This window comes from Eleutherodactylus coqui, chromosome 1, assembly GCF_035609145.1.
Source record: "Eleutherodactylus coqui strain aEleCoq1 chromosome 1, aEleCoq1.hap1, whole genome shotgun sequence".
NCBI classification, from domain to species: Eukaryota; Metazoa; Chordata; class Amphibia; order Anura; family Eleutherodactylidae; genus Eleutherodactylus; species Eleutherodactylus coqui.
In genome coordinates this window covers 201,684,949-201,711,311 of record NC_089837.1, presented here as the reverse complement: position 1 = coordinate 201,711,311, position 26,363 = coordinate 201,684,949, and the positions used below count along the sequence as shown (strand labels likewise).

Here is a 26,363-nt window from a genome sequence, read left to right as displayed (position 1 = left end):
TGCGGCGCCGAAATGAACAGAAAAAATACCCGCATGTGAAATCAATTAGTTCTATTTGCTGGGTGCACATATATTTGCACATATATTTAACATGGGGCAAAAATGCGCACAAATTTGGTCGTTTGAGGAAGCCCTAAGAGTGTTTTCATTTGAAATTTGTGCCAGAATCCGTATGTATTATATGCAGATTTTCCCAATTATTTGCTGCAGGAATTGCTATGGATCAACTAAGGGCAAAATCCTCAGGAATTCCACAGCAAACATGTAAGACATGCACATTTTTAGGCGGCTTGGACCCAGATAGAATTGACTTTTCTCAGTAAAAAATCCTTCATAAAACCCTAAACTATACATAATTGTTATGGCTGCATCCGTAAATAAGGGCGAAGTCAGACGATCATTTTTTTTGCGTGCGCCCATGTGCGCAAAAAAAGCACATCTGACAGAACCATTGGTTTCCTATGTAGTGTTCACATGTCTGTCTTTTACAGGCGCAAAATACTTGCACCTGCAAAAGATAGGACGTGCGTGCAGCTGCGCGGTCCGTGTTGTGCGTAAATATCCCTGCGGGGATGAAAGAATCCCCTGCCACAGGTGTGACAAAAGATCGTGATGCTCTCACATTGCTTTCAGTGGGGCAGCACAATGTGGTACAGGCAACCCCCACAGTGATTTGGGGGGAAGGGTTTGAAATATAAGCCCTTCCATGAAAATCATCCTTAGCTGCAGTAAAAAATAAGAAAAAAATATATATACATCACCGTCGCTGTCGGGTCTCCAGCGCATCTTCTCGCTTGGTCCCTGGCACTGCTCTGAAGCACTTCCTGCTGGCTGGGGATTTTAAAACCCCACCTCCAAAAAGGGCTGGGTCTGATTGGCTTAGCGCTCAGTCAATCACAGGCAGCACTCAGCCATTCATTGAATGACAGCTGAGTGCTGCCTGTGATTGGTCACAGCACTCAGCCAATCTCAGTCATTCATTAAATTTAAAAAAATACATAGATGCGCAAAAAAAAAAACTGCTTGTCTGACTGAGCTTTTACTATGCAAGAAAATGAACACGTTATTTTATTTATTCTGCATAGTGAACAAAAAAACAAACATCAAAATACGATTTGTTGTTCATTCCTGCCAACTAGAACACAATAAATGTGCTAAAAAAAAGTTGCATTTACCCCAAAATAACATCAAAGAAGAGTATAAGTTGTTCTGCAAAAGACGAGCTCTCATTTAGCCCTGTTGTTGGAAAAGTTAAAATGTTGTGAATCTCTAAATACAGCCACACAAAAAATTAATTAAAAAAAATAAAGTATTTTATTTTGCAGAAAGTTGAAAAAAGCTAAAAGAAAAACTATGTAATGTTGGTATCTATCATAATGACCAGCAGAATAAAGTTACCCTGTCATTTATACCACATGATGAACTTAAAACAAAAGCCTAAATACAAAGGCAAAATTACTGTGTTTTTTTTTGGAAAGAAAATACAATAGTTATAGGTTACAACAATATAAAAGTTACAAATTATACAATAAATACATTTGAACTTGTCTGCTAATACTGTTCAAAAGTTAGACAGTGCTAACTTAGGCCCCATTTACACTGACAGATGATCGCTCAAAAGTCACTCAAACGACAGTTTGAGTGACAGTTTTGAGCGAACATCTTTGCATACTCTATAGTAGCTAAGTAGCTACTAAAGAGCTATGCAGGCGGAGCGGGACACCACCGCTATTGCTTGGTGAGCAATACAGCTATTCTGCCTAAGCAAACAGCTGTATTGTTCTCCGCGATTATAGCTGGCGTCCCACTGTGAATTACCAGCGGGACACGGGCTGTAAGACTCTTATCAGCACTGCTGACTGTAATAACAGCCAACATCAATAATAAGAGTTCATCGCTTAATTCACAAGAGCTAGAATTGAACAGTGAACCACTTGTGCACAAAAACTGCACAATGCCCATGCAGTTAGACTAAACAATTCTTGCTCAAAAGATGGCTTTGAGCGAGAATTGTTAGGTGGGCATTTAATGGGCCTTTAGACTGAACAGTCTAAAAATGTGCCAGTTTATCATAGAGGCTCTGCTGAATAATAAATCGGTTTAATTTTAAGACTGTCTAGTTGAAATTTAGACCACATGTTAGTTGCTTAGTTTACACCAAAAACTGCACTAAAATGTTGGCGCAATTCACGTACATTTGGCACAATTTAGGCCATGACCCTCTTTAGTACAAGTTGGAAAAGCTGTCTGAAATGGTCTAAAAACACATTAAGGCCTTAGTCAGACGGGCGTTTTTTCACGCGATTTGCGGATCGCATGACAGATGCGCATCCGCAAATCGCGTGACCGGTGCCCGAAAATCGCCCGAAAATCTGCTCCTAGCCGCGTTTCGGGCCGGAGCTGTCCAGCGCATTGCATTCAATGGAGCCGGCAATACAGCGGCTCCATTGAAAGCAATGCGCTGCGGGCGAGTGTGGGATGAATTGTCGGGAAGGGCTTAAATATATAAGCCCTTCCCTGCAATTCATCCAGAAAAGTGTTAAAATAAAAAATATATATATACTTACCTGCTCCTGGCAGCCGGAGTTCCGCGCGGCCGGCCTGCAGTGGGTGTGAAGGGGGTGTGAGTCAGACCTGCCCCCTGATTGGCTTGAATTCAATGGGCAAACATCGTTCTTCTCTGCCACAGCTGTTACAGCTGTGGCAGAGAAGAAGGATTTGTCTTCTATATGTTCTCAATGGGGTCGGCGCTGCTGCCGCCGGCCCCATTGAGCGCATATAGAGAAGAGAACAGGAATCGCAGATCGCAGATAGGTGCGATCTGTGATTTCTGTTCTATAATTTATCGGACGAGCGCATAAAAAGCACTCATGTGTCCGATACGATTGCAAAGCAATGGTTTTAAAAAATCGCCATGCGCATGCGCAAATCGCGCAAACAAACGCCCGTCTGACTAAGGCCTAAGAAGGGGGCGCAAAGCATGATAGATAGTTTTCTGGTATAATTTGTGCGAGAAAACTGTCTTATTCTGAATAGAAAATAAGCCTCATTATATCTACCCCAAAATGATGTAATTGAAAAATACAATTGGTCTTGTTCAAAACAAACACTCATACAGTGGAAAATCAAAAAGGTATAGATTTAGAAATGTGTAGAGTAAAAAAACTTAACATTTTTTAAGTACCAAACTAGGCTGCAGCCTTAAAGGAGTTGTCCGGTTATTGGACAACCCCTCTTCAGCAGAGCCGTCTGTATAAAAATAATAACAGAGATATATATACCCCTCCGTAACTGCTGGGACCCAGTCTCGGTGATTGTTGTGACAGGTGACGTCACAGGAAATCACATGACCACTGTAGCCAATTAGAGGCTGCACATTATGGCATGATGGCACTCAGGATGGGAGGCTCATATGTGTTAAAATAACAAAGGCACAAGTACTTACCTGTCCTCTGCCCCACAATCCACCACTACAGCCCCATGGTCCTCCTGGTCTTTGTTCTGGAATGGAAACCACATAGACCCTGCAGCCAATCAGAGGCCACAGCAATCCGGAGCCATTCTCCTGGCTCTGAGCGGTCATACTAGGAGAAGAACACTTCAAAAAATTTCCTGACGACCGAACATCCCTTTTTTTATTTCTTGCTTTACAAGAAATGTATGGCTTCCCTTCCATTATCGGTGCTTGGTTAGGCGCCTTGTAAATTCGCAGCGCTCACGCTATGTACACGGTTTATTGTCAGATCATTCCACTATGTATCTGAAGGCACAGGCATACGGCTTATTTGTAGTAGAGGCAGCAGGGTTTGTGTGTGGAACATTATTCAGCCCCACTTTGTTTCATTATTGATCCTTTTTAGCTACACAAGCAATTTAGAAAGTTTTACCTTATTATTACAGCAATAAAACTGCTCAGCAACTCAGATAAAAATATCAATCCCTTTTCCAATGATTTAATATATCATCTGCTGTTATTTGTCAGGGAGAGCACACAGGCACACACAATGCCTTTGTTTTCATATTAGGACTTCAGAAAAAATGTGAAGTAGGCAAGGATTCTGTTTGATCCTGGCTAGTATTTCCAGGGAATGGAAAATAGTGATAACAGCTGTCATACTGGCTTGATTTCAATGTATTTGTTTCAGGAGCAAATCACAAGTGTATTTGTACTTGACTTGCATCATTCGTAAAGCTTGTCCATGTGTTCCACCGTCATGGTGACATCTGACAGGGGTTTTCAGAAATGTTTCTGCAAATAGCATTGTGTCTTGCCGTAGTTTATAGGGACATGACACAGTAGTTTTTAAGCAGCATCTATATACTGTATTTATGTCACATTCTCAAGCTCTCTTTGTGCTTCTGCACTGATGTACTGAGTGCAGCAAATGTGACAGTAGTTAAAGAATAAATATAGACTTTTAGATGGCTCGTTTTTGTCTTGAGTTTCTCATTCAGTTAATAACGACACTTTCCTAAGCAGAACCAATTTCCACAGGAATGCTTCCTACCATTGTATTTATAGTAAGCTGAACTGTAATGGTGTGAAGCCTCTGTGATGTCTCCACAAATTGCAAAAGTTGTTTAAACTGGTAATTTGCTAGGTCACAGAACAGTCAGTAACACTATAATTGGATCAATTTGATCCCAAGATCAGTTACCAACAGACATGGCACCTTCCAAAAACCACATCTGTATAGGTCAACAGAGGAATTATAAATAATAAATAGATCTTGTTATTTGTATAACGCCAACTCATTCCGCAGCGCTTTCAGGTAATTTATTTATTACCACCAAGACGGGTACTCATTTTACCGATCTCTGAAGGATGGAAGGCTGAGTCGATCTTGAGCCGGCTACCTGAACCAAGTAGGGATTGAACTCGCAACCTTCAGGTCGTGAGCAAGAGCTTAGGATTGCATTTCTGCTGCCTTGTTTCCATACATCCATATAAAGGGAATTTGTACAGTTGATCCAGTGTATGCATTCCTCCTCTATAGTCTTTGAAAAATGTAGCCCATTGTAGACCATTCACAGCATGTGTTCGGTACGCAGATGGCTGTGCTTCTATATCTCTTTGTCAAGTGAGTCTGCTGCCAGATTAGCTGCTCGGAGCTTCACATTTCAGAAATAGCAAGCAAAGAAGATATTTTAGATTAATCTGTTGATTGCAGTCTGCTCCTTACCTCTTGCCATGGGGAATTGCACTTTGTAGCCTGTTATATCTAATTGAGTGTATAGACAGCATGCTTATAGAGGTTGCCCAGCTCTGAAGATTGATGACAAATCATCAGAATAGGTTATCAATTGCTGATCCACTACTCAAGATTCCTGGTGATTAGCTGATTTTTTCAGTCCGCTGTGTCAATGTATATTGCTGGAAGCACAGAGCTTCGTATATTTTTTTGGCCTGACATGGTATTGCAAGCTTAACTCCCATTGAAATGAATGGAGATGTGCCTGCAATACCATGTAAAGTGCATGGGGTTGTCTGTATCTGGCTTTGTACACTGACACAGTGAACAGCTGATCAACAGGGGTCTTGGGAAATGTCGATCAGTTATCGATGACCTATCCTGAGGACAGGTTATCAGTCCTCAGAGTTAACCCTACTATACTGCATTAGCAAATTTTATTATAATCACTTCATTTAAAAGTAGAAGGAAGGGCATACGTACCCTAGAGGCAGGCCACACAGATGCTATAGGACCTAGTGAGAACCTGTGTAAAGGCGCTCTACTACGTTGTTAGCAAATAGAGAGAAATGGCCGAAAAGTCAGGAAAATGGTGTGAAGGAGAAATGTAACATCCGTCCTTGGTGGCAAATCTGTGTATCATAATGAACATACCATTTTTTGCTATTAAGCCCCTCTCTTTTCTATCTACATCATAGAGTGGGATCTACGTAACAATTCTCAAGGAAGTAAGAAATTTAAATTGTGTGTTGTTGCAAAAAACTCAGCCGGAAAAATGGCATTTACAGCGGACTGTCTACTGCATACAAAAACCTTCCTACGATAAGATAGACTTCTGCTAAAGGAAATTCAGATTCCGACATCTCTATTATTGTGACATTCCTGCTCAGGACTCCTAGTCCATATGTTTTACTAGAACATATATATTTTCCCTGCTCGAGATCCATTCTATGAGCCAAGGAGCAGAGTCAGTGGCAACTATTGGTTCCTACTCTGGTGGACTCAAGCCATCCATGTATTACATACTCTAATGCCCAAATGTGTGTGCAATCCACAAGGGGATGTGCATAGAGATGAGTGAGCGTACTCGCTAAGGCAAACTACTCGAGCGAGTAGTGCCTTATGCGAGTACCTGCCCGCTCGTCTCTAAAGATTCGGGTGCCGGCGGGGGAGAGCGGTGAGTTGCGGGAGTGAGCAGGGAGGAGTGGGTGGGAGAGTGAGAGAGAGATCTCCCAACCCGTTCCTCCCCGCTCTCCCCGCCGCTCCCCGCCCACCGTCGGCACCTGAATCTTTAGAGACGAGCGGGCAGGTACTCGCATAAGGCACTACTCGCTCTAGTACTTTGCCTTAGCGAGTACACTCGCTCATCTCTAGATGTACAATATGCCGTGCAAAACCATTGGGAAAAGAACACATCTGTACTTCAGTAGGCTATATAGCCTTTTCAATTGTGATGGGGGAGTGAGGGGGTGTCAAGTGCACATATGAACAGGCCTTGCATGTGCAAAAACGTACAGTACTTTGCATACAGATGCACACAAATCACCCCAGTTCACAGCGCAAGTGTATTGTGCTGATGTGATCGTATTTGCGCATATGTCCATCTGAAGCCGCCCTAATAGGTAGAAAGTGAAAACTTAGATTAGACAGTCTTATGGTGGCCTCACGCAGACATATTTGCGTGCAGAAAACACAGCGAATAAAACCCATTGATTTCAATGCATTGGTTTCCATTTTCTTTTTTGCTTGCGCAAAGCCCTACTCTAACTATCTGTGTATTTGTGCAGGAAAGGTCTCCATAGAAGTCTATGGGAGGTTCCCAAATGCGCATACAATACACAAGAAGATGCACAATATGCTGCGCAAAACGGCAGGAAAAAAGAACACATTTGGACCTCATTAGGCTGAATAGCCTTTTAAATCAGGGCAGGAGGGTGTTGCACGCATATGAACAGGGGCTGTGAGCGCAAATCTTTTTAGTACTATGTACAGACGCACAAGAAAATCAACCTAGTTTACTGTGCAAATATATCGCACTAAGGTGAGCATATTTGCTCATACTCTCTTCTGAAGCAGCCCTTAAAATGCACCCGTGGCTCTGCTGAATGATAAATCTGTTGAATGTTAAGACTATCTAGTCTAAGTTTATACCTCCTTTTAGTTGGCTTCATTCACAACACAAATGTGTAATTTTTTGGCACGATTTTTGGTGCACAATGTCACATTTAGGCCATACCCCGCTTTCCATTAAGCAATGCCCCTGTGTCAGACGCAGTCAAAAAAAAGTATCCAAAAATGTCTAAAACACATTCTGGCACAAAGCATATTTGACAGTTTTCTGTCGTATTTTGTGCCAGAGCACTGTAGAATTTCCAATAGTAAGTAAGACCAATCGTCCTCTCCTTTGTGTTTGTTGCATCGATAGGTTTTATTTTCATTGATATGTGATAAAACTATAAAATGTTTTCCGTTATTAGATGTGTTAGAAGCAACAACTTCTAAATGAGATTAGATTTGATTGAATCATCAAGAAAACAATGTATGTATTGGCGGATGACTATAAATGCTGCTATTTTGGTTTCTTATTTAATCATTTCATATTTCAGTGTATCATGACTCACTGGATAATTAAAATCACCATCTAATCTGTACATAATAAAAACAGCTGCTGATACCGTCTAGAAATCTGATTCCATTCTTTTCTAGACATAGCAGCCTAAGCAATTTAAAGAAGGTATTTGATGAGGCCTTTGAATATTTTTTTGCGCTGCTTTGATCCCCATCATTGCTACTTTCAGTATGTAGGAAATGAAAATAGTTCATATTGCCAGTGTATGAGACATTGCTCTATGAACAGATATATTTGATTTTGGTGTATGAATAATGGACCTATTTTAATGCATGTATATGATTGTATGATATCCATATTATATGATTGTATGATATCCATATTATATTATTGTATGATATCCATATTATATGATTGTATGATATCCATACTATATGATTGTATGATATCCATATTATATGATTGTATGATATCCATACTATATGATTGTATGATATCCATATTATATGATTGTATGATATCCATACTATATGATTGTATGATATCCATATTATATGATTGTATGATATCCATATTATGTCCATTTTTTAATGTCTGTTTGTCAGCTGTTCCTTTTCTTCCGCGCAAAACAAAAAACTGAAGTAGGCCCATTTTATTTCTAGAATTGCTTAGGAAGGTTGTCTTTCATGTTTTTTGTGCACCCATTGACTTGTTTGGGTGACTGTTGTCCAAGAAAGTGGCCCAGAATATGACATGCTACAATTTTTTTGTATAGTGTGTGTGTAAAAAACTTCCTGTTTATATAGGCTATAAGGGCTCAGTCACACGGGCGCATTGGCGCCCGTGTTACTGCAGGAAGGAGATGGCCATACCTCAAGACGGACGTCTCTCTGCAGCGCCGGGAGAAAGAACATGTGACCGGCTTCATTGCCAGTCATGTGTTCTTTCTTCAGCACTGCAGAGAGACGGCCGTCTTGAGGTACGGCCGTCTTCTTCCTGCAGTGAGGGCTCAGTCACATGGGCACATCGGCGCCTGTGTACGGGTGCTGATGCGCCCGTGTGACTGAGCCCTTACTGTAATAGGTGCACTCAAGGGTTTCGATAGACGAGTGCATGCACAAATATGCTCGCCACTGCAAGTCCAAGTCCAAAGTATTTTTTTTAAACAGTTATTCCGCGCATAAAAAAAAGCAGAAAGACAGGGCACTATCTATCTTTTCTCCCGCGTTGGAATATTGCACAAGAAGCTCGTTCCTGAGAATGAAATTAATGGCTTCACTTCGTCATGTTTTACGGGCATAAAAATCACGCCCGCAAAATGTTCCGAAAGCACATTCGTCTGTCTAAGCCCTAAGAGAGGGAGGAAAAGAATGCAAATCAGACTCTTGATGAGCTTATGCATACACTGGCCTCTTCAGATGGGTGTGACTTTGTCCCAATTTTCTTCAGATGGGTGTGATTTTGTCCCGTTATGTGGCCGCATAACGGGACAAAACGAAACCATTGATTTCAATGCTTTTGTTTTCACTAATGTTTTTCTCGCTTGTTAACAGGACAGGTGAGAAAATGTAAACTTGCCCTATCTTTCATGCACATAGTTAATACTACGTGTGGGAAAGATAGGGCAGGACCCATCTTCCTGCTTTTTTTCCGCACGCTATGGCGCATACACCCATGTGTTTTTGCCCTACTTCTGTAAAAAAAAAAAAGGCCTACCCCCATAGCCACGCTGATACATACCATAAATTTAGACCATGTAGCTGCTATTGGACTCTTAGAATGGATTCAGCCCTGGTTGGTGCCAATACTGTTCTAATGGGTGGTGATAATCTGTGCAAAACTCACACTTTCAGAAGAACCCCATTGTTAGCAAACGAGGGGTGGAGAATTTGCCCAATGAAAGAAATAGTGTAGAGGTCGAAAGAAACAAACTCCTTGTGCTGAATATGACAAAACCCAGCACCATCATGAGTGTTCCAATGAGATCTGCAATATTTTCCCCAACATATGTAGTACCTTTATTCTATATTTTGTAGTACATATCTTGGTCCCTTTCTTATACATACATATATATTATATATTTTTGTATACATTATATATTGTGCAGTACATATCTATCTATCTATCTAATATCTATCTGTCTGTCTATCTCATATCTATTTATCTATCTGTCTGTCTATATCATATTTATCTAATATCTATCTATCATCTATCTATCTGTCTATATCATATGTATCTATCTATCTATCTATCTCATATCTATCTTTCTATCTGTCTATATCATATATATCTTTCTCATATCTATCTATCTATCTATCTATCTATCTATCTATCTATCTATCTATCTATCTATCTATCTATCTATCTCATATCTATCTATCTATCTATCTCATATCTATCTATCTATCTATCTATCTATCTATCTCATATCTATCTATCTATCTATCTATCTATCTATCTATCTATCTATCTATCTATCTATCTATCTCATATCTATCTATTTATCTATCTATCTATCTCTCTCATATCTATCTATCTGTCTATCTCATATCTATCTATCTTTCTATCTATCTGTCTATATCATATATATCTAACTCATATCTATCTGTCTATCTATCTCATATCTATCTGTCTATCTCATATCTATCTATCTTTCTATCTATCTGTCAATATCATATATATCTAACTCATATCTATCTGTCTATCTATCTCATATCTATCTGTCTATCTATCTCATATCTATCTATCTAATATCTATCTGTCTATCTCATATCTATCTATCTATCTCATATCTATCTATCTATCTATCTATCTACCTATCTCCTATCTCTCTATCTCCTATCTATCTATCTATCTATCTATCTATCTATCTATCTATCTATCTATCTATCTATCCACCTACCGTATCTATCATGTATTTTGTAGTACCTATCATGGTACTTATATATTTTGTAGCAGATATCTTGGTGTACTCTTTCAGCCAGCAAACTGGATATCTGCTGTAAGTTGGTGTATATCTTCATGTCTTCACATATAACTGGATTCACATTAATTTATACACGTTAGTCTAACAAATATTGGTTGACACCACACAATGGCTGCTTCCGACTCAGGGAGGCAACAGGTGCACCTTACTATTAAACATCCCAATGTACGGTAAGTGTTTCATGTAAAACAAGAAAGAATATGTCTTGTTGTATATTAAAAAATCTCTCTAGCTGCTTTTTCTACTATTAGAGTTCAGCATGCAAAAGCAGCTCATTATTTCTGGATAAGTACTGTACCCACATTCAGAGGGCAGGTATACTATAAAGCGGATCTGGATCTGTGCATTGCATCTGGAACGTAATCAAACATTATTCAGTGATCAAAGAATGCAACAGAACATACAAAGCCCTGACATTCTGGCAGCTACTTGACACAGTATCAGGTGGATTTCCTATATCTCATCTTGAATGCAGTCACAATATCCTTTTCCTTAATTATTATGTCTACAATCAGCCAATAGTGGGAGCATGTACACCCACAATCAATGTTTGTACGGGATAGCAAGCAGATTTGGCCATTTAAGAACCGTATCTTTGCATGGATCAGCGATATATAGTTGCAGTCAGAAAGAAGTCTCAGAAAAACCTTATATCAGTATCAATTTGCTTCAAAGCACAGAAGATGACTGCATACTTAACATTAGGTGTTCTGAACAAATCAATGTGATTCATCTCTCTTGTAGAGACAGTCATTGTACGCTTTCGCTGAATTCACCCCTAATTATCTCACTTTGAGCTGGAATATTTGCTAATTCCAGGGAATAAGCAGTTATTGTACTTGGCAGGTGACTTTGGTATGAAGCTGACCATTTTAGTCAAATCACATCTGAGAAATCATTTTGTACTTGAAGGCAGACAAAAAAGGAGTTGTAGTGGATAGAATCCATAAAATTGCTTTTGTATATGATCTGCTTTTTATTCTCTAGGATTTTCATTTCTTCTGCACTAACAAATTTAGTGGAAGATTTACGAATGTTTAGCTACCAGTTAGTAAGCCGGCCATAGCATTGTAGGCTATGGTGTGAGCCTCTTACCATACTATCCACCCCCACTGCAGTATATCCAGCAATGTATAGAAAAACAAGACCATACTCATTCTCATAACACAATGGTTTTTGCATTATCTTTATTTGTGGCGTTGTGCAGGAGCAAATGACAAGTTAAGGACTGGTCTTATTTCAGGATTCATACATACTGCAGATGCATAATGCATAATATAAAGTGTAGGCAGAAATCATTGTAGTAGCAAATAATGAGTAGCAGTATACAACCTAGGGTTTTCTGTATAATCTCACAGTTCAGCTTCTGTTGCCCCTCTACTGCCAAACTAGTCTTCCCAGCCTGGTCATGCAAGCATCGAAACACAGAAAATTAAAGGCAGAAAAAGACCACGTGGTCTCTTGGGGGCAGCAATGGCCGGTCATATCAGCATATAGTGTCTTAGACTACTGATACATAGTAATAAATAGAGATGAGCGAGGCTACTCAGTAAGGCAGTTACTCGAGCGAGCATCGCTCTACTCGAGTAACTGCTTAGTGATCTGAGCAGGCTCGGGTGGGCTGCGGGGGGTGGGGGGGAGCAGGAGGAAGAGTGAGAGAGATCTCTCTCTTCCCCTGGCTCCGCTTTATGTAGTTGTGGTTTCCAGAGTTAAACACAGTTCCGCAGATTTACTATTCAAAATATGCCGGTTTTCTGGTGCAAATTGTGCCAGAAAAATGTCTTACATGCTTTGCACCACATTTACTACCATGTTTCCCTGAAAATAAGACCTACCCTTATACAAATAGGGGAAAGTGCTTTTAGAAATTTTAGTGACTTGAACCATAACAGCTATGATCACAATGATAATGCATTGGAGGACTTATGTACTGCTATGCCTTAACAATTATAATAGTGATCATAGGCAATGGCAAGCCGGGACAGCAGCATCTGGTAACCTGTTGCCATGGCAACCTGTCGGCAGGTAAAGGTTTCACAGAAGGAGTGCACCACATAGATCACAACATGTAGGGCGTTAACAGCGAAGTTGGCTGTTCTTATCTGTCCCCCCTGCTACGGTAGGCCGGATCCGATCCATGATGGGAGATGAAAATATTCACCAAAGCCCCTCGGTGATCTCCTCTGATGTGATCCTGCTCCAGGGACCTTCCCCCGCTTCTGCGCATGAGTGACTCCAGCAAAATGGCAGCACTCAAGACAGAGGAGGGTAGGGAGATTTAAAGTCTCCTTCCTTGTTCTTGGCTATCAAAAGTAGCCTGGAGCTGTCACCGGGGGCTGCCGTGAGCAGCATCCAGTCATGTGACCGTTGTTATTCCATGAATAACGGAGAACACTTAAAAGTTTTTAAAAAGTTAAAGTTTTATCTCCCCTCACCGATTCGATCAGTGCGCAGAGATGAAACTACTTTCATAAGGCCTCCAGTGTTGTCCCCTATAACAGTCTTCCTGTATGAATCTTCACCGGCATCTGTGCATGCGTCTGCCAGCAAAATGGCAAACGCATATGCGAAAGCTGGGGAGGGCCTGGGAAATTTAAAATCTCAGTGCTCCTGGCTACCAAGGGTAGCCAAGAGCCTGGAACAGTGACCAAAGGCCCTGGTGAGCAGTCCTGGTCACATGATCACCGTTATCCAATGGATTACGGTGATCACGTAAAAGTTTTAGAAAAGTTTATAAAGTTAAAGTTTCAATTTGATCAATGAGGGGAAATAAAACTTCTTACTGAAAGCCTCTGGATTTGTCCCCCAATGCGATCATCCTTCATGGACCTTCCCGGACTTCTGTACATGTGCCTGCCAGCAGAATGGCAGAAACCGGGGTGGGCCTGGAAAATTTAAAATCTCTTTGCTCCCTGCTACCAAATGTAGCCAAGAGCCTGGAGCTGTGACCGGAGGTCCCGGAGTGCGATCATCGTCCACATGATCGCCATTAACCAATGATATAAAAAGTTAGCGATCTACCTTATTCAGATCACTGCCTATAATGCCTACTTACTCTACAAGAAGTCTCAGGGAACGCTCCCTTTCGTGCAGTTCCAGGAGCAGCTTGATGAGCGCCTTCTGCGTGAGACCACCACACCCCAGCAAGCTTACAAGTCTGAGGAGGTGTGAAGGCTTACAGAGTGCCACTTTTTACACCCCGTCCCTGCCACTGAGGTCAAGTAATATGGTGAACCCAAAAAATTGCAAAGCACCACGTTTTTAACATTAGAAAGTGCCATTGACAATCGCGTTAAAAACGCTGCAATATTGCAGCACTTAAAAAAAAATGCAAGTGGGTGTGAGCCCTGAGGGGGAAAAGGTGGTTTGACAGTTTAATTTATATTATTCTTTTATATGTTTTAAACTTTTTATTTTTGTCCCACTAATACACTACTATACTTCAATGCAGCAGTGTTATAGAAAGACTATGAAGCTCAGCCAAAGGTGGTAGCTGGCAGATCCCAAGGCCATATTCAAGCCTGTGGGTTTCATAGGAAGCCGTGATTACCCCGGGGGTACGAAAGGGAGTCCCCTGCCTCTGTCAGCATTTTACATGCTGTGGATGCACTGACAGTGGCATGTAAATTGTTTAACATTGGGGATCAGAAATGTCTCTAGGCCCAACTTTTTCAGCAGGTGCCAGTCTTCTGATGCAACACTGTTAAAAAACATATGGGTGGTCGTTAATGGGTTAATGTGCACTGCAACTGTGTATTTAATGCATTAAGTTAATGTTTGCTACATATGTACCATACCTTAGGCACTGCCGGTCTGTGGCAGGTATTCTTGGCTGAAAGATTCAACTAATCAGTATGGACATTTCACCGGTAAAACCCCAGTAAGGGCGTACTTACACGGCTATAGGCGTTTTACGTGCGCCCGCATGCGCCGTAAAAGCGCCTCAACAGCAAAGGGCCCAGCGCATATACGCTGAGGCCGCAATGCCGTGGGGCCTGGAGAGACATTCTCCTTCCCTCCCCCTTGCCGACTCACCTCCTCTCTACTCTACTCCCCTCTGGCCGTTTGCAATGCGAAGGAGCGGGAGGGGGTTAAGCTAAGCTCTCGCCTCCTCCTCGTCCCTTGGCTGCAGGCAGCAATGGGAGGGGGCGCAGTGAGCAGGGCTTAGCTCCGCTCGCCCCTTCCCATTGCAAACAGCGGCAAGGGATGGAGAGAAGAGAAGGGAGAAGAAGTTTAGCAGTCACGCTGCTAAACTCCCTCCCACCTCCCTTCTCCGGCAGCTAGCATAGGCTCCTATAGGGATCTATGCAGCTGCCGGCATAGAAAATACGCCCCTGTGCACTGATGCATTGTAGGCTAATGCATCAGTAGGGCAGCGTAGATCAGCATGAAAACCCGCCCAATATACGCCCATGTGAATAAGCCCTAATACTGAAGTGCATACACTGACTGGCTATCTATATGTACAACTGGCTTTACCTGTATTGGTTATCTGCTGCTATGTTTTTTTTATATATCTTTATGTTTTTCCTATTTTGGGGTGATATTTTGGCGAGTCAGAATAAGTTTTAGTTTTCCATACAATTTTGGTTTCCATTTACAATATTTTCAACTTTCATTAGTTATCCCTAAACCAATTCATATTGTAATGCAGTGCAACTATGATGTTCTTCACTTCATCTATCAGTGGTTTTAATGCGATGGCTGATTGGTCATATTGTGTGTGTGCCTTCTCAGCCAGTATAATATTTTAATGGTCTGATAAAATAGTTGAATATATATTTTAGGGTGATGACCTTCACTGCGAAAAGCTGATATTACTCATTTCTTAATGAAAACCTTTTTATTCTGTCTGTCAGTGGAGAATTATCCTGCCATTGGGATGTGTTAACTTGTTCCAACAAAAGCTGCTATACAACCTGCGTTGTTAAGAAATCTCAGCAATGTGATTATAAGGAATTATAGGAAAATAAAAACCTGCATTGGCAGTGGACGGATTTGGCCTAGAAGTAGCGTGGGAGATTGAACGTACCCTTGATTAAACTAACTATTAGGACTAAAAATAAAGACTACCTGCTGCGACAAATAGAATAGTGGCTTACTTCATGTCACTTGTTACTGCTCGAGTGTTCTCGGGTCTTTTTAAACCGTTTACCAGAAGATTACATTTTCTATATACACTGTGTTGTAGCTACAGGGGGAGATTTATTAAAGGGGTCTTCTAGGACTAAAACATTATCCGATAAGTAGGGGTCCTATTGTCGTGGCAGGTGGTGCGAAGACAGGTTCAAGATGGCACAGCAGCTGACAGATGGAGACAGAGGCCAAATATTTTTAAAAACTTTTACTGAACTGGAACCAGATGGACAATATTTTTACTCCATAGGAGGGCACATGCACTTGAATGTTGTCTAAACATTTAAAGAGAACCTGTCACATACAATCAGGACCATAAACTAAGTTATGGTGCTGTTAGGGAATGTGATAGGACCCAGGTGAGTTATTTTTTTATACTCATCCACTTCCTGAATCCAACGATGTCCCCCTCGGAAATTAGCATGCGGTATGAAAATCTGTCTTTTTTGAAACTTCTATTCCCACACTCTGCTATAGACTTTTATAGAAGAGTGCGTATATGGGACTCTAAAAAGTATCAGATTTTTTTCCGTGCTCCAACTTCAGAGGGGAACACTGTAGGATCCAGGAAGAGGGTGAGTATTGAAAAAAAAACCTCACCCGGCTACCCGGTCATGTCCCCTAACAGTATCATAACTTAGTTTATGGTCCTGTGGGGATGTGACAGGTTCCCTGTAAAGTTTTATGCAATATTCAAGCACATGCGCCCTCCTATGGAGTGAAAATATTGTCCATCTGGTTTCCAGTTCAGTAAAAGTTAACAAAAAGATCTGGCTCAATACAATAACAGCAGAAAGATTGTAAGCTCACCTATTCCAATGGGCTTTAAATCACTGCTTCTTTGGAAGTGCACAGGTAACACCGGCGAGCTGGAAGTTCCAGCAGTTGGAAACTGCTAGCGGTTTTATCTGTGTGTCCCACTATGTAATAGAAGAAAATAATAAAGGGAAAAAAATCTTTTGCACTGGGAACCCGGCTTACTCGTTTATTATGGAGAAAGATTTGGCCTCTGTCTCCGTCTGTCAGCTGCTGCGCCATCCTGAACCTGTTGTTGCACCACCGCCCACCAATCCCTTTATCCGGAATGTAACACTTACAATTTCCACAAATCTTATTCCAGCAAGGCACTTTAATCGCTCTAGCACTTGTCCGTCTTCTTCTGTAGTACTGTATACTCTATTTGGAGGTCCGCGGCACACACTAATATCATGGCCTCAATGTACCGTAGATGCCAAAATAATTAGAAGCACTGCCATCTGCTTCTTGACCAAGTCCCTGCGGGAAAAGAGCCTCCTTCTCCCCTTCCATGCAGTCTGTCATGCTCATTTGGCCCCAGTCATCAGGCCCTTTCAGTGTCCCCAGCATCTTCCATCTGATCATCAGGGCTATTCAGGTGAACTCCTCGTGTTCTGCTTCCCCAGCATGGGGACAGCACTGCAGTCACAGTTCTTAATGGTCACTGCCTTGTGCTCTGCATCCTCTCTGCAGCCTCTTTCACTATGTCTGCTGCAGAACTTCTCTAGTCTGCTGTCTCTGTGACGCAGCCACAAATGTATTTATAATCTTGAAGGCCTGCTAGCTACCTTGCCATATCTGTGAGCTTAGCCCTTCACTATTTCCTATGGACAGGACATGCTCAAAGTCTCTTCCCCACAACCACAGCCTCTAGGAGGCTACTACAAAATAGCACCATCGGGCACTTGTACAATGGTGCTTTGCACCCTCTCTCTGTTTCCACTCCCTGTTCATGGCTCTGGCCAGCAGAGGAGACCTCTACACAGCACCACAGCGCACACTAGACCGATGCTGGCAAGCGCTGGTCTCCTTTCTCCCCACTCCGCCTGCTGGCTGACTATCAGACAGGATGGGCCAGGACTTATGGTGCAGCCATTAGCTATATATTCAGAGAGGCTGACTCGATTATATTGTAAGAGAGGGTGTGACATCACTGACTTGAGAAAAGGCCCCTTTAAACAGCTGACTGGGGGGTGCTGGGAGTCTGCTCTCCACTAATCTAATATTGATGACCTATCCTGAAGGTAAGGCATCAAAATTCTATCTCCACAAAATCCCTGTGAATGGACTTATTCATATGAGCTATTTTTTTTCCTAATAGCGATGCTACAAGGAAAAGAAATTGCACCATGTTCTATCTTTTGTTGTTCCTGCAGAACACATCACCCATTGTTTTCAATTGGACCTTAAAAGACATCACATGGCACTCGCCTTGCATTGGCGTGAAAAACACACATTGGCAAGTGTGATAGCAGGGTGAGATTCTTGACCCGATATCATGCTGGCCCGTGTGAATGTGAGCCTGAAACTGGTGTTTTATACACTACTCTAAAATGTAAGTTTGGCCGCCTGCAGACGGCCGGGTCGGATCCGGCTGCGAGAATTCTCGCAGCGGGACCCGACCCGAGCCCCTGCAGAGAGTGGCGTGGCACTCACCTCTCCCGCAGCTCTTGCTCTTCCATGTGTCGGCTGCCGAGCCCCACACAGAAATATAGCATGCCGCAATTTGGTTGCCCTGCGAGATTTTGCGGGGCCAAATCGCGGCCGTCTGCCTAGGATTGCGTTTATTAACGCAATCCTATGGCAGCTTCCAGGGACGGAAATTCAGCGGGAAATCCCGCCGCGGAATTTCCGCCCCCGTCTGCAGGCGGCCTTTGTTGGAGTAAAATTCACAAATGTGTATTAAAAGCTGCATGCCTCTTAATAAATTTGGTGTAATAGCAAATAAACTCTTGGATTACACATTGTATAGCATTGTTACTAGGTCTTCAACAAGCAAGGTAATATCAGGAGTAGTGCAGCCGGTAGCGCATGCTACTGCCTTGTGCACATGAAAGCATTGTAGTGTGTTGACTGCACTTCCAAGAAAAAGCTTAGCTAGGCAGGAGAAATGTAAACTGGGAGGTCAGAAAGCTGGGATGAAGTACTAAGAAACACTAGTCTGGCCGGTAAAGTACTTTCACATTCCAGCTCCAATTAGGCTACTTGGTGACATCACCTACAAAGGCCACCAGTAACTAAAAAATCCGATGTATTTTGGAATAAACGCACTGCCTTCTGGTGAGTCATAAATTCTAGCACAAATATAGGGTTTGCCATCATTTGTGACTTAATGCCCAAATACTGCTGCAAATCGAGTGATAACTTTCTCTAATAGATTATAGGAAGGTACTATATATAGGTATACTAGAAAGGTACATAGTTTCATAAATCAGCCTAAGGTCTCAGTCAGATGGTCCGCTTTTATGTGTGAAGAATTTATGTGCACAAAAACGCATGCATAAAAAATTGCATGACCAAAGTGGGCGTCACACTGGAAAAAACGCACTTGGCTACGTTTTTGCACCCATAAAGTGCACTGCCCACTATCCCCTGCTGCGGCTGCAGGACAATGTACGGCTACAAAAAGACCTAGTTAAACTGGGGGCTTGGGGAGTAAAATAGCAAATGAAGTTCAATATTGATAAATGTAAGGTTATGCACATGGGCAGAAGAAACGGATGTCACCAATATACACTAAATGGGGTACTGCTAGGGAAAAGGGAGATTGAAAAAGACCTGGGGGTACTAGTGGATTATAGATTGAACTGGAGCAACCAATGCCAGTCAGTTGCTGCAAAAGCACATAAAGTCTTGGGGTGCATTAAAAGAGGTATAGGGGCGAGGTACAAGAACATTATTCTTCCACTATACAAGGCACTTGTCAGGCCCCACATGGAATATTGTGTACAGTTCTGGACACCGGTGCTCAGGAAAGATGTTGCAATGCTTGAGGGGGTTCAAAGAAGGGTATGTAGAAGTGCACTACAGAGAATGACCTGTAGGGGGCAACAGACAGGCATTCTGGTGCCTAAGAAAAGGGAAAACGCCCATAGCTGTGGTCAGGAAGTTGGATGTAAGGGTACATTCCTGCTACACCCAGAGAGATGTTGGCTGAGAGAGCCAGAGAGGACCTGTGTAGCAGAGCTAAGCTGCTGCAGGCCAGTGGCCTAGGAAAGGCCAGAGTCCAACAGGGGTGACCACCCTAACCTTAACACCCAGGTGGGGTGTGTATGTGGACTTTTATGTTTTGTTGAAGAACGTTATATGGACTCTGTTTACGTTGGTTGTACTGTGAATAAAGACTGTCAGGAGACAGGTCTTAAAGGAAATCCGCGTCTCCAGAGAGTACTTCTACGTGGTCGGTGCCCATTCCGGTCTGAGAGTTGGCGATGCGCAGGCAAGTGCACCCAGCTTGCTTACAGGCGCCTAAATTAATAAATGGAATGAAAGGACTAGAATACTCAGAGAGGCTAAAAAATACTGGCATTATTTACCCTGGAAAAAAGACGGCTAAGGAGCGATCAAATAACTATATATAAATACATTAGGGGACAATACAAAGATCTCTCACATGATCTGTTTGTACCCAGTACTGCGACGGTAACAAGAGGGCATCCTCTACGGTTAGAGGAAAGCAGGTTTCATCACCAACATAGAAGGGGTTCTTTACTGTAAGAGTAGTGAGACTGTGGAACTTTCTGCCTGAGGACATGGTGATGGTAAAATCCATAGAGGAGTTTAAGAGAAGACTAGATGCCTTTTTAGATCTCTATGATATTACAAGATATAGATATTAGGTGACCAGCGGGATTCAGGGATTACTCTAGCTGCCATTATGAAGTCGGGAAGGAATTATGGAGTCGGGAAGGAACTTTCCCCCCAAATGAGCTAAATTGGCTTGTTTGGGGGTTTTTTTGCCTTCCTCTGGACCAACAAGAGGGGAAGGGGGTTGAAACCAGGTGGACATTGTCTTCATTCGGCCTAGCATACTATGTTACTATGTTACTAGGGCTGCATCTACCTACGGGCTCCAACCCACTTGCATTTTTTTAACATGATTGTCAATGGGACTTTCTACTGTAAAAAACACATTGCACAAAAATCGCACAAACTTGTGATGCGTTTTTAACATTAGAAAGACCCATTGACAATCGCGTTAAAAAAACGCAGCGATCTCGCATTGTTAAAAAATGCAAGTGTGTGCGAGCCCTACAGCTTATATGTGGTATGCTTGATTGTTTTTCCCCCTCAGTGTAAAAACATACTGATAAGTTAATTATTTTGCACAGTGTGTGCATATTTGATAGCATTTGAAGCCTAAATGGTAGGACATTTAAGCCTCAGTCTCGTTTAGCCTTACTTTACCCCCTTCCCCCGAAAACACGAAACCACTCGTTTTTGCACAAACCAGCACAAAATCACTTATGGCAAGTATGTGTGGGGCACATATATATGTGGGATGCAAGTGATTACTATTACTAGTATTTGCAGTCAGAACTGTGCTCGTAATTAATGCGTAATAAATAAATAGTACAGTTTGATATTACTCACCAGTATAAATAACAGATGGGTAATCAGTCCGTATCTGTGTGCATGATCTGTGGATATCTAAGCTGCACAATAAATGAAAGGTTTTGCTCTTTCTCGAAGCCCAGTAAATGCAAATTATACGAAGAATATGCTTCATAGCTCATCAGTTGTTTTCTCTATATGATTAGTATTGATCCCTTGGTTGACCTTTTTAGTTGTAGGTCACTTTGAAAAACTTTGCAAAAGCTCTTTAAATAATGAATACTTCTTGTAAATTATGCAGACTTTGGTCCTGTAGACTGAACTGACAAGAGTCACTTGTTACAGTAAATCAATAGTTTACACTCATAAAGTTTTTATTCTTGAACTTTTATCTGCTATTCCCCTTGCAAATTTTTGCTCAACAATGGAAGTAAATTAAACTGGAGAGAAACGGCCATTGTATTAAGTCCATAAATTCCTACATAGCTCAGATTTATGGAAGACCTTTTAAAACCCGTTAAGTTGCTCAATGAACAAAAATAAATTCTTCTTTTAAAAAAAATGTTCTTATAATTTCCATGTTCCTAAATACCATTAAAATCATAACATTTTAAAGGGGTTTTCCCATGACCTAAAATTGCTTCAAAACCAGTCTGTCCATCTGGGTAGAGACTTACCAGGGCATGTAACTACTGCCGTCAATCACTGCCTAGAGAAGGTCACTTCTGTGGTCACTGATTGGCTGCAGCAGTCACATGTCCTTGTCAGCAGAAACCAGGATGGACAGACTGGTTGTGAAGCAATTTTAGGTCGTGGCAAAACCCCTTTAAGGAATTTCTTTTTTTTTGAGGATGGAATTACTGCATTTATGTGATAATCATATATTTCATTTTTCCTGCAATCTGCATTAGCTAAAAACTGTATAACATAAAGCTCGGCCTTTGCTAATACTTTACGCAATAGCAAATTTCTAATATTGTGTTATTGTTGAAATTGCTCCCTGAAGCTTTGGGGATGTCCTTCTAACAGCAGGTAGGACTGCAAGGAATTTCTAGTGCCCTTCCATTACCCAACAGGCATGGGCAAGAGTATAGGGGTTGTAGTGCTTACAGTTGCATGCAGACTCTGAAGCCTAAGGGACCTTTCACACAAGACTGAATTACGCTGCAGGACACACCAGAAGACCTGGTAAATTCTGCACCAAAATCCGTGGGCTACTTGCAGATGTAGATGCGGAATTGACAATAACTTGAAACCTGCCTACGATTCCACATCAAAATCCGCAAGTAGCCTGCGGATTTTGGGGCGGAATTTACCACGGCTTGTGGTGCATCCTGCAGCGTAATTCTGTCTCATGTGAAAGTTCCCTTAGGCATCAGGGTCTGGATCCAATGTTAAGCACTGCAACTCCTATTTGGCTGTGTGAAAAGTCCCTAAAAATGCACCTAAAGATGCAGCATAATCTGCTGCTGTGGATTCATGCGCCATTACCCCATGTATAGATGTGGATTTTGGTGCAGAGTTTTATGCCTATTTAGGTGCATTTTGCAGAAATATTCCACTGTTTGGCCCTATTTGGCTGCGTCCTGCGGCATAATTCCATCCCGTGAGAAAGGTTCCTTGGGGACTTTTCACATGGGATGGAATATTCCACAATAGTGTTGCAGAATATGCTGTCCCTGAATTCTGCACCAAAATCTGCACTGATAACTGCGGTACAGATTCTGCTATTTTCAGTTCTGCACCAAAATCCACATATCAGCAGTGCAGATTTTGGGGCTGAATATTCTGCAGTCACGATGTTGCGCAATACTCCGTCCTGTGTGAAAGGTCCCTAAGGGGGTCCTTAAAATGTCTCTGCATCTTTTAAAGGGGTTGTCCCGCAAAATAAAGTAAAGTTAAACACTTCTGTATGGCCATATAAATGCACTTTGTAATATACATCGTGCATTAAATATTGGCCATACAGAAGTTATTTACTTACCTACAGGGGGCCCCCCTGTGTTGGCATCCCCGTCTCCATGGCACCGACCGAATCCTTCTCCTGGCTCGATTAGACGCACTTGCGCAGTCTGCCTCTTCTGTCCCGTTGGCTGTGCGGCGCAAGCCTGCTGGAGCGGCCCCTTCAACGGATCAGAAGAGGCAGACTGCGCAAGCGCGTCTAATCGAGCCAGGAGAAGGATTCGGTTGGCGTCGGGGAGACGGGGACGCCAGCACGGGGGGGGGGGGGGGACCCCCGGACCCCCTGTAGGTAAATAACTTCTGTATGGCCAATATTTAATGCACAATGTATATTACAAAGTGCATGTATATGGCCATACAGAAGTGTTTAACTTCACTTTATTTTGCGGGACAACCCCTTTAAAGTTTAAACACATTCATTACCTATCCACAGGGATTGAGCCTATTATTTACTGATGGCTGTGCAGAACAAGTAAAGACTTTTCAGTTTTCCGATAGACCTACAAGGTATTACCAGAAGGGCTCACACCCACTTGCGTTTTTTTAGCGCTGCGATATCGCTGTGTTTTTTTTTAACACGACTGTCAATAGGACTTTCTAATGTTAAAAACACATTGCCCAAAAATTGCAAAGCACGAACTTACGATGCGTTTTTAACATTAGAAAGTCCCATTGACAATCATGTTAAAAAAAGCAGCGATATCGCAGCATTAAAACAACACAAGTGTGTGGGAGCCCTAAAGATGCCATGGCAGATAGGACTGATTAGCATAATAATGCTAAATTACTACAGTGTGTTCTTTAAGGTGGTTACTAGTAGGTTAGTTAGAATTTCATAATTTTTGGTTAATGTCCAAGCACAAATTACTTGATGTAGATTCTAGGCCAGATCACCCTACACTTACCTCTCAAATAATGGCATGGCGGAGTACCGGCTTTAGCAGTCAACAAACCTGTAGCTTGAAAATCCTAACCTCTTGCCACATCTGTTTCAGGTCTTTATCTGTCATGTGCCATTTATAATACTGCTATCTTGTTTTGTAGCAGAAAGGCCTATGGCAAATTCAGCTCTGCCACACAGTGACTATATATAAAGAGAGACATCAGTCTTTCTGCTATAACCAGCTTGGCAAACTACATTATGGAATAATGGTTTCAGTGCTTATGGCTAGGCAACCTGTAATGAAGTTTTTAAATATTTTACTCTTGCTGGACAAATGCAGCGTACGAGTGAAACAAATAAGATTGTGAACTAACAGTGATCTCTTCTTCATGCAGTGAACTCCGGAGATGGCATTGACTACAGCCAGCAGAAACGCGAAAACATTGGAGACTTGATCGAAGAAACACTAGAAGCCTTTGAACGTCATGGAGGGGAAGATGCTTTCATCAATATAAAATACATGGTCCCTACCTATGAATCCTGTATGCTGAACTAGAATAAAAGGCAATAAGTGCGCAGATAAGCATGCCCTCTATGTGCTTATTTGTTACATTTGTTTTTCTTATTTATGCCTTTTTTTTCTTCTTCACAGCTGTTAAAATGGGATCTTCTGGGCTCTTTGCTGTTAGTACTATTGTGCACCAGGCTATGAAATGCATAAACACTGACTGTTTCATACGTTACAATGGTGTACTGTGCTTTTTTTGTACTATGAAAGAATACCCTCTTTATGGCTGAGCTGACTGAAATGAGAGTCGGAGTTAAGACTTCACTTGTACAGACAATAAAACTATAATTTTCATATGCAATTCAGCAATTGCTGCTCTGTGTTCTGTTGCCCTGAGGGTGATGTCAGAGGTTTTAATGAGGGTTTGCTCTGACTACTTAATAGGTATTTGTCATGGAAAAGAACTAGCAGTTCAGCTGTGACTTTTCTGCAGCTGTGCAATATAAAGTGTCCTGTTGCATAGTAAACCACTTCATTTATTACGTGCATTAAGCAACAGTGACAGTTTAGACGGCAAATACTAAAATTATCATGCAATATATTGGAAGGGTTTTTTTCAATAGCAGCTGCATATACATGAAATATACAGTCTGTCAACTCTATTCATGTATCTAATATTATCTCTTTATATTCAAAATGCGTTGGATTTGCTGGGAATCTGTCAGTAAGCATGGATGGTTTTATAATGGAGGGCTTGTATCAAGGTAATAATGGGTGGTTTTATTTCCATATGTCTTATCTGCTATATTATCAGACCATCACACCACCTGTGTTAGTGGACTGAGAAAAAAAGAGAGAACTTGAGCATCTTGCAGGTTCACTGCTATGTTATAAAGGGAGGGAATCTAATAATTGAACTCTTTGTGGTTCTCTGTTTTATAAGTGTAGATTCACCAAAAATGATCACATTATTAGGATATTTATAGGTACTCACATATGTATAAAGGGCAATTTAATACAACTTGTATGTGTTTTTCATGCTTGAAAGAATGTTTAGTACCACATACGACATTGTTAATGATCTTCCTAGGAGGTTGCTAATCAGAAATATGGCAATATTGGTATTTATAAAGCCAACTTTACATAGGTATTATTGTACCTTGACGCCACCAGAAGCTAGGGGTTTGACAGGAGGAACGCCCATCACACCCCCAGCTCCTGATAGGGTCAAGTGTGGAAGGTCCTACCAGCGCAGTGTGCATGGATTTGTACTGATCCTGCAGCCTGAGGGCGCGGTCACACGAGCGCATAAACGGCGCGTTTTTGCGCCCAATCGTATAAACGTGACCATCTGAGGCATTGGTTTCCAATGTATTCGTTCGCACAGGCGATTTTACGGCGCGTAAAAATGGCAACCTGAAAAAAAAACGGAACATATGCGACCGAAATACGCACCAACGCATATTCGATGGCCGAAAAGATAGTTTGCAAAATAGGAACAAACGATAATACACTTTCTAGCTCTGGTCATGATCGCCGAAAAACGTTCTTTCCGACGATTAAACGCTGCGCACGTGCGAACGTAAATACGCCTACGCTCGTGTGACCACGCCCTCAAGGTTAATTAGCTTATTAGGCGTACATTATGAGCTGCAAATGCTACCATGTTTCCACAGTAACATGGCAGCATTCACAGCCCAAAATGTAAGGGTCGCAAGAAAATAAAGCTTCAGCCTAAGTCTGCAGGGCCAGCAGAAATCAATCCACAGGCTGCAGCA

At 41.8% G+C, this 26,363-nt stretch overlaps 1 protein-coding gene across 1 annotated transcript in view; it reads left to right on the top strand.

The window, feature by feature from the left end:
- The window catches only part of PACRG (parkin coregulated), a 645,102-nt gene extending 620,279 nt beyond the window's left edge, over window positions 1-24,823 (top strand). Inside the window, exon 5 of the mRNA XM_066605428.1 lies at window positions 24,473-24,823. Coding sequence (XP_066461525.1) covers window positions 24,473-24,633 — 161 coding nt within the window. The 3' untranslated portion in view covers window positions 24,634-24,823. The remainder of the gene's footprint in view (window positions 1-24,472) is intronic.
- Window positions 24,824-26,363: the final 1,540 nt, after the last annotated feature.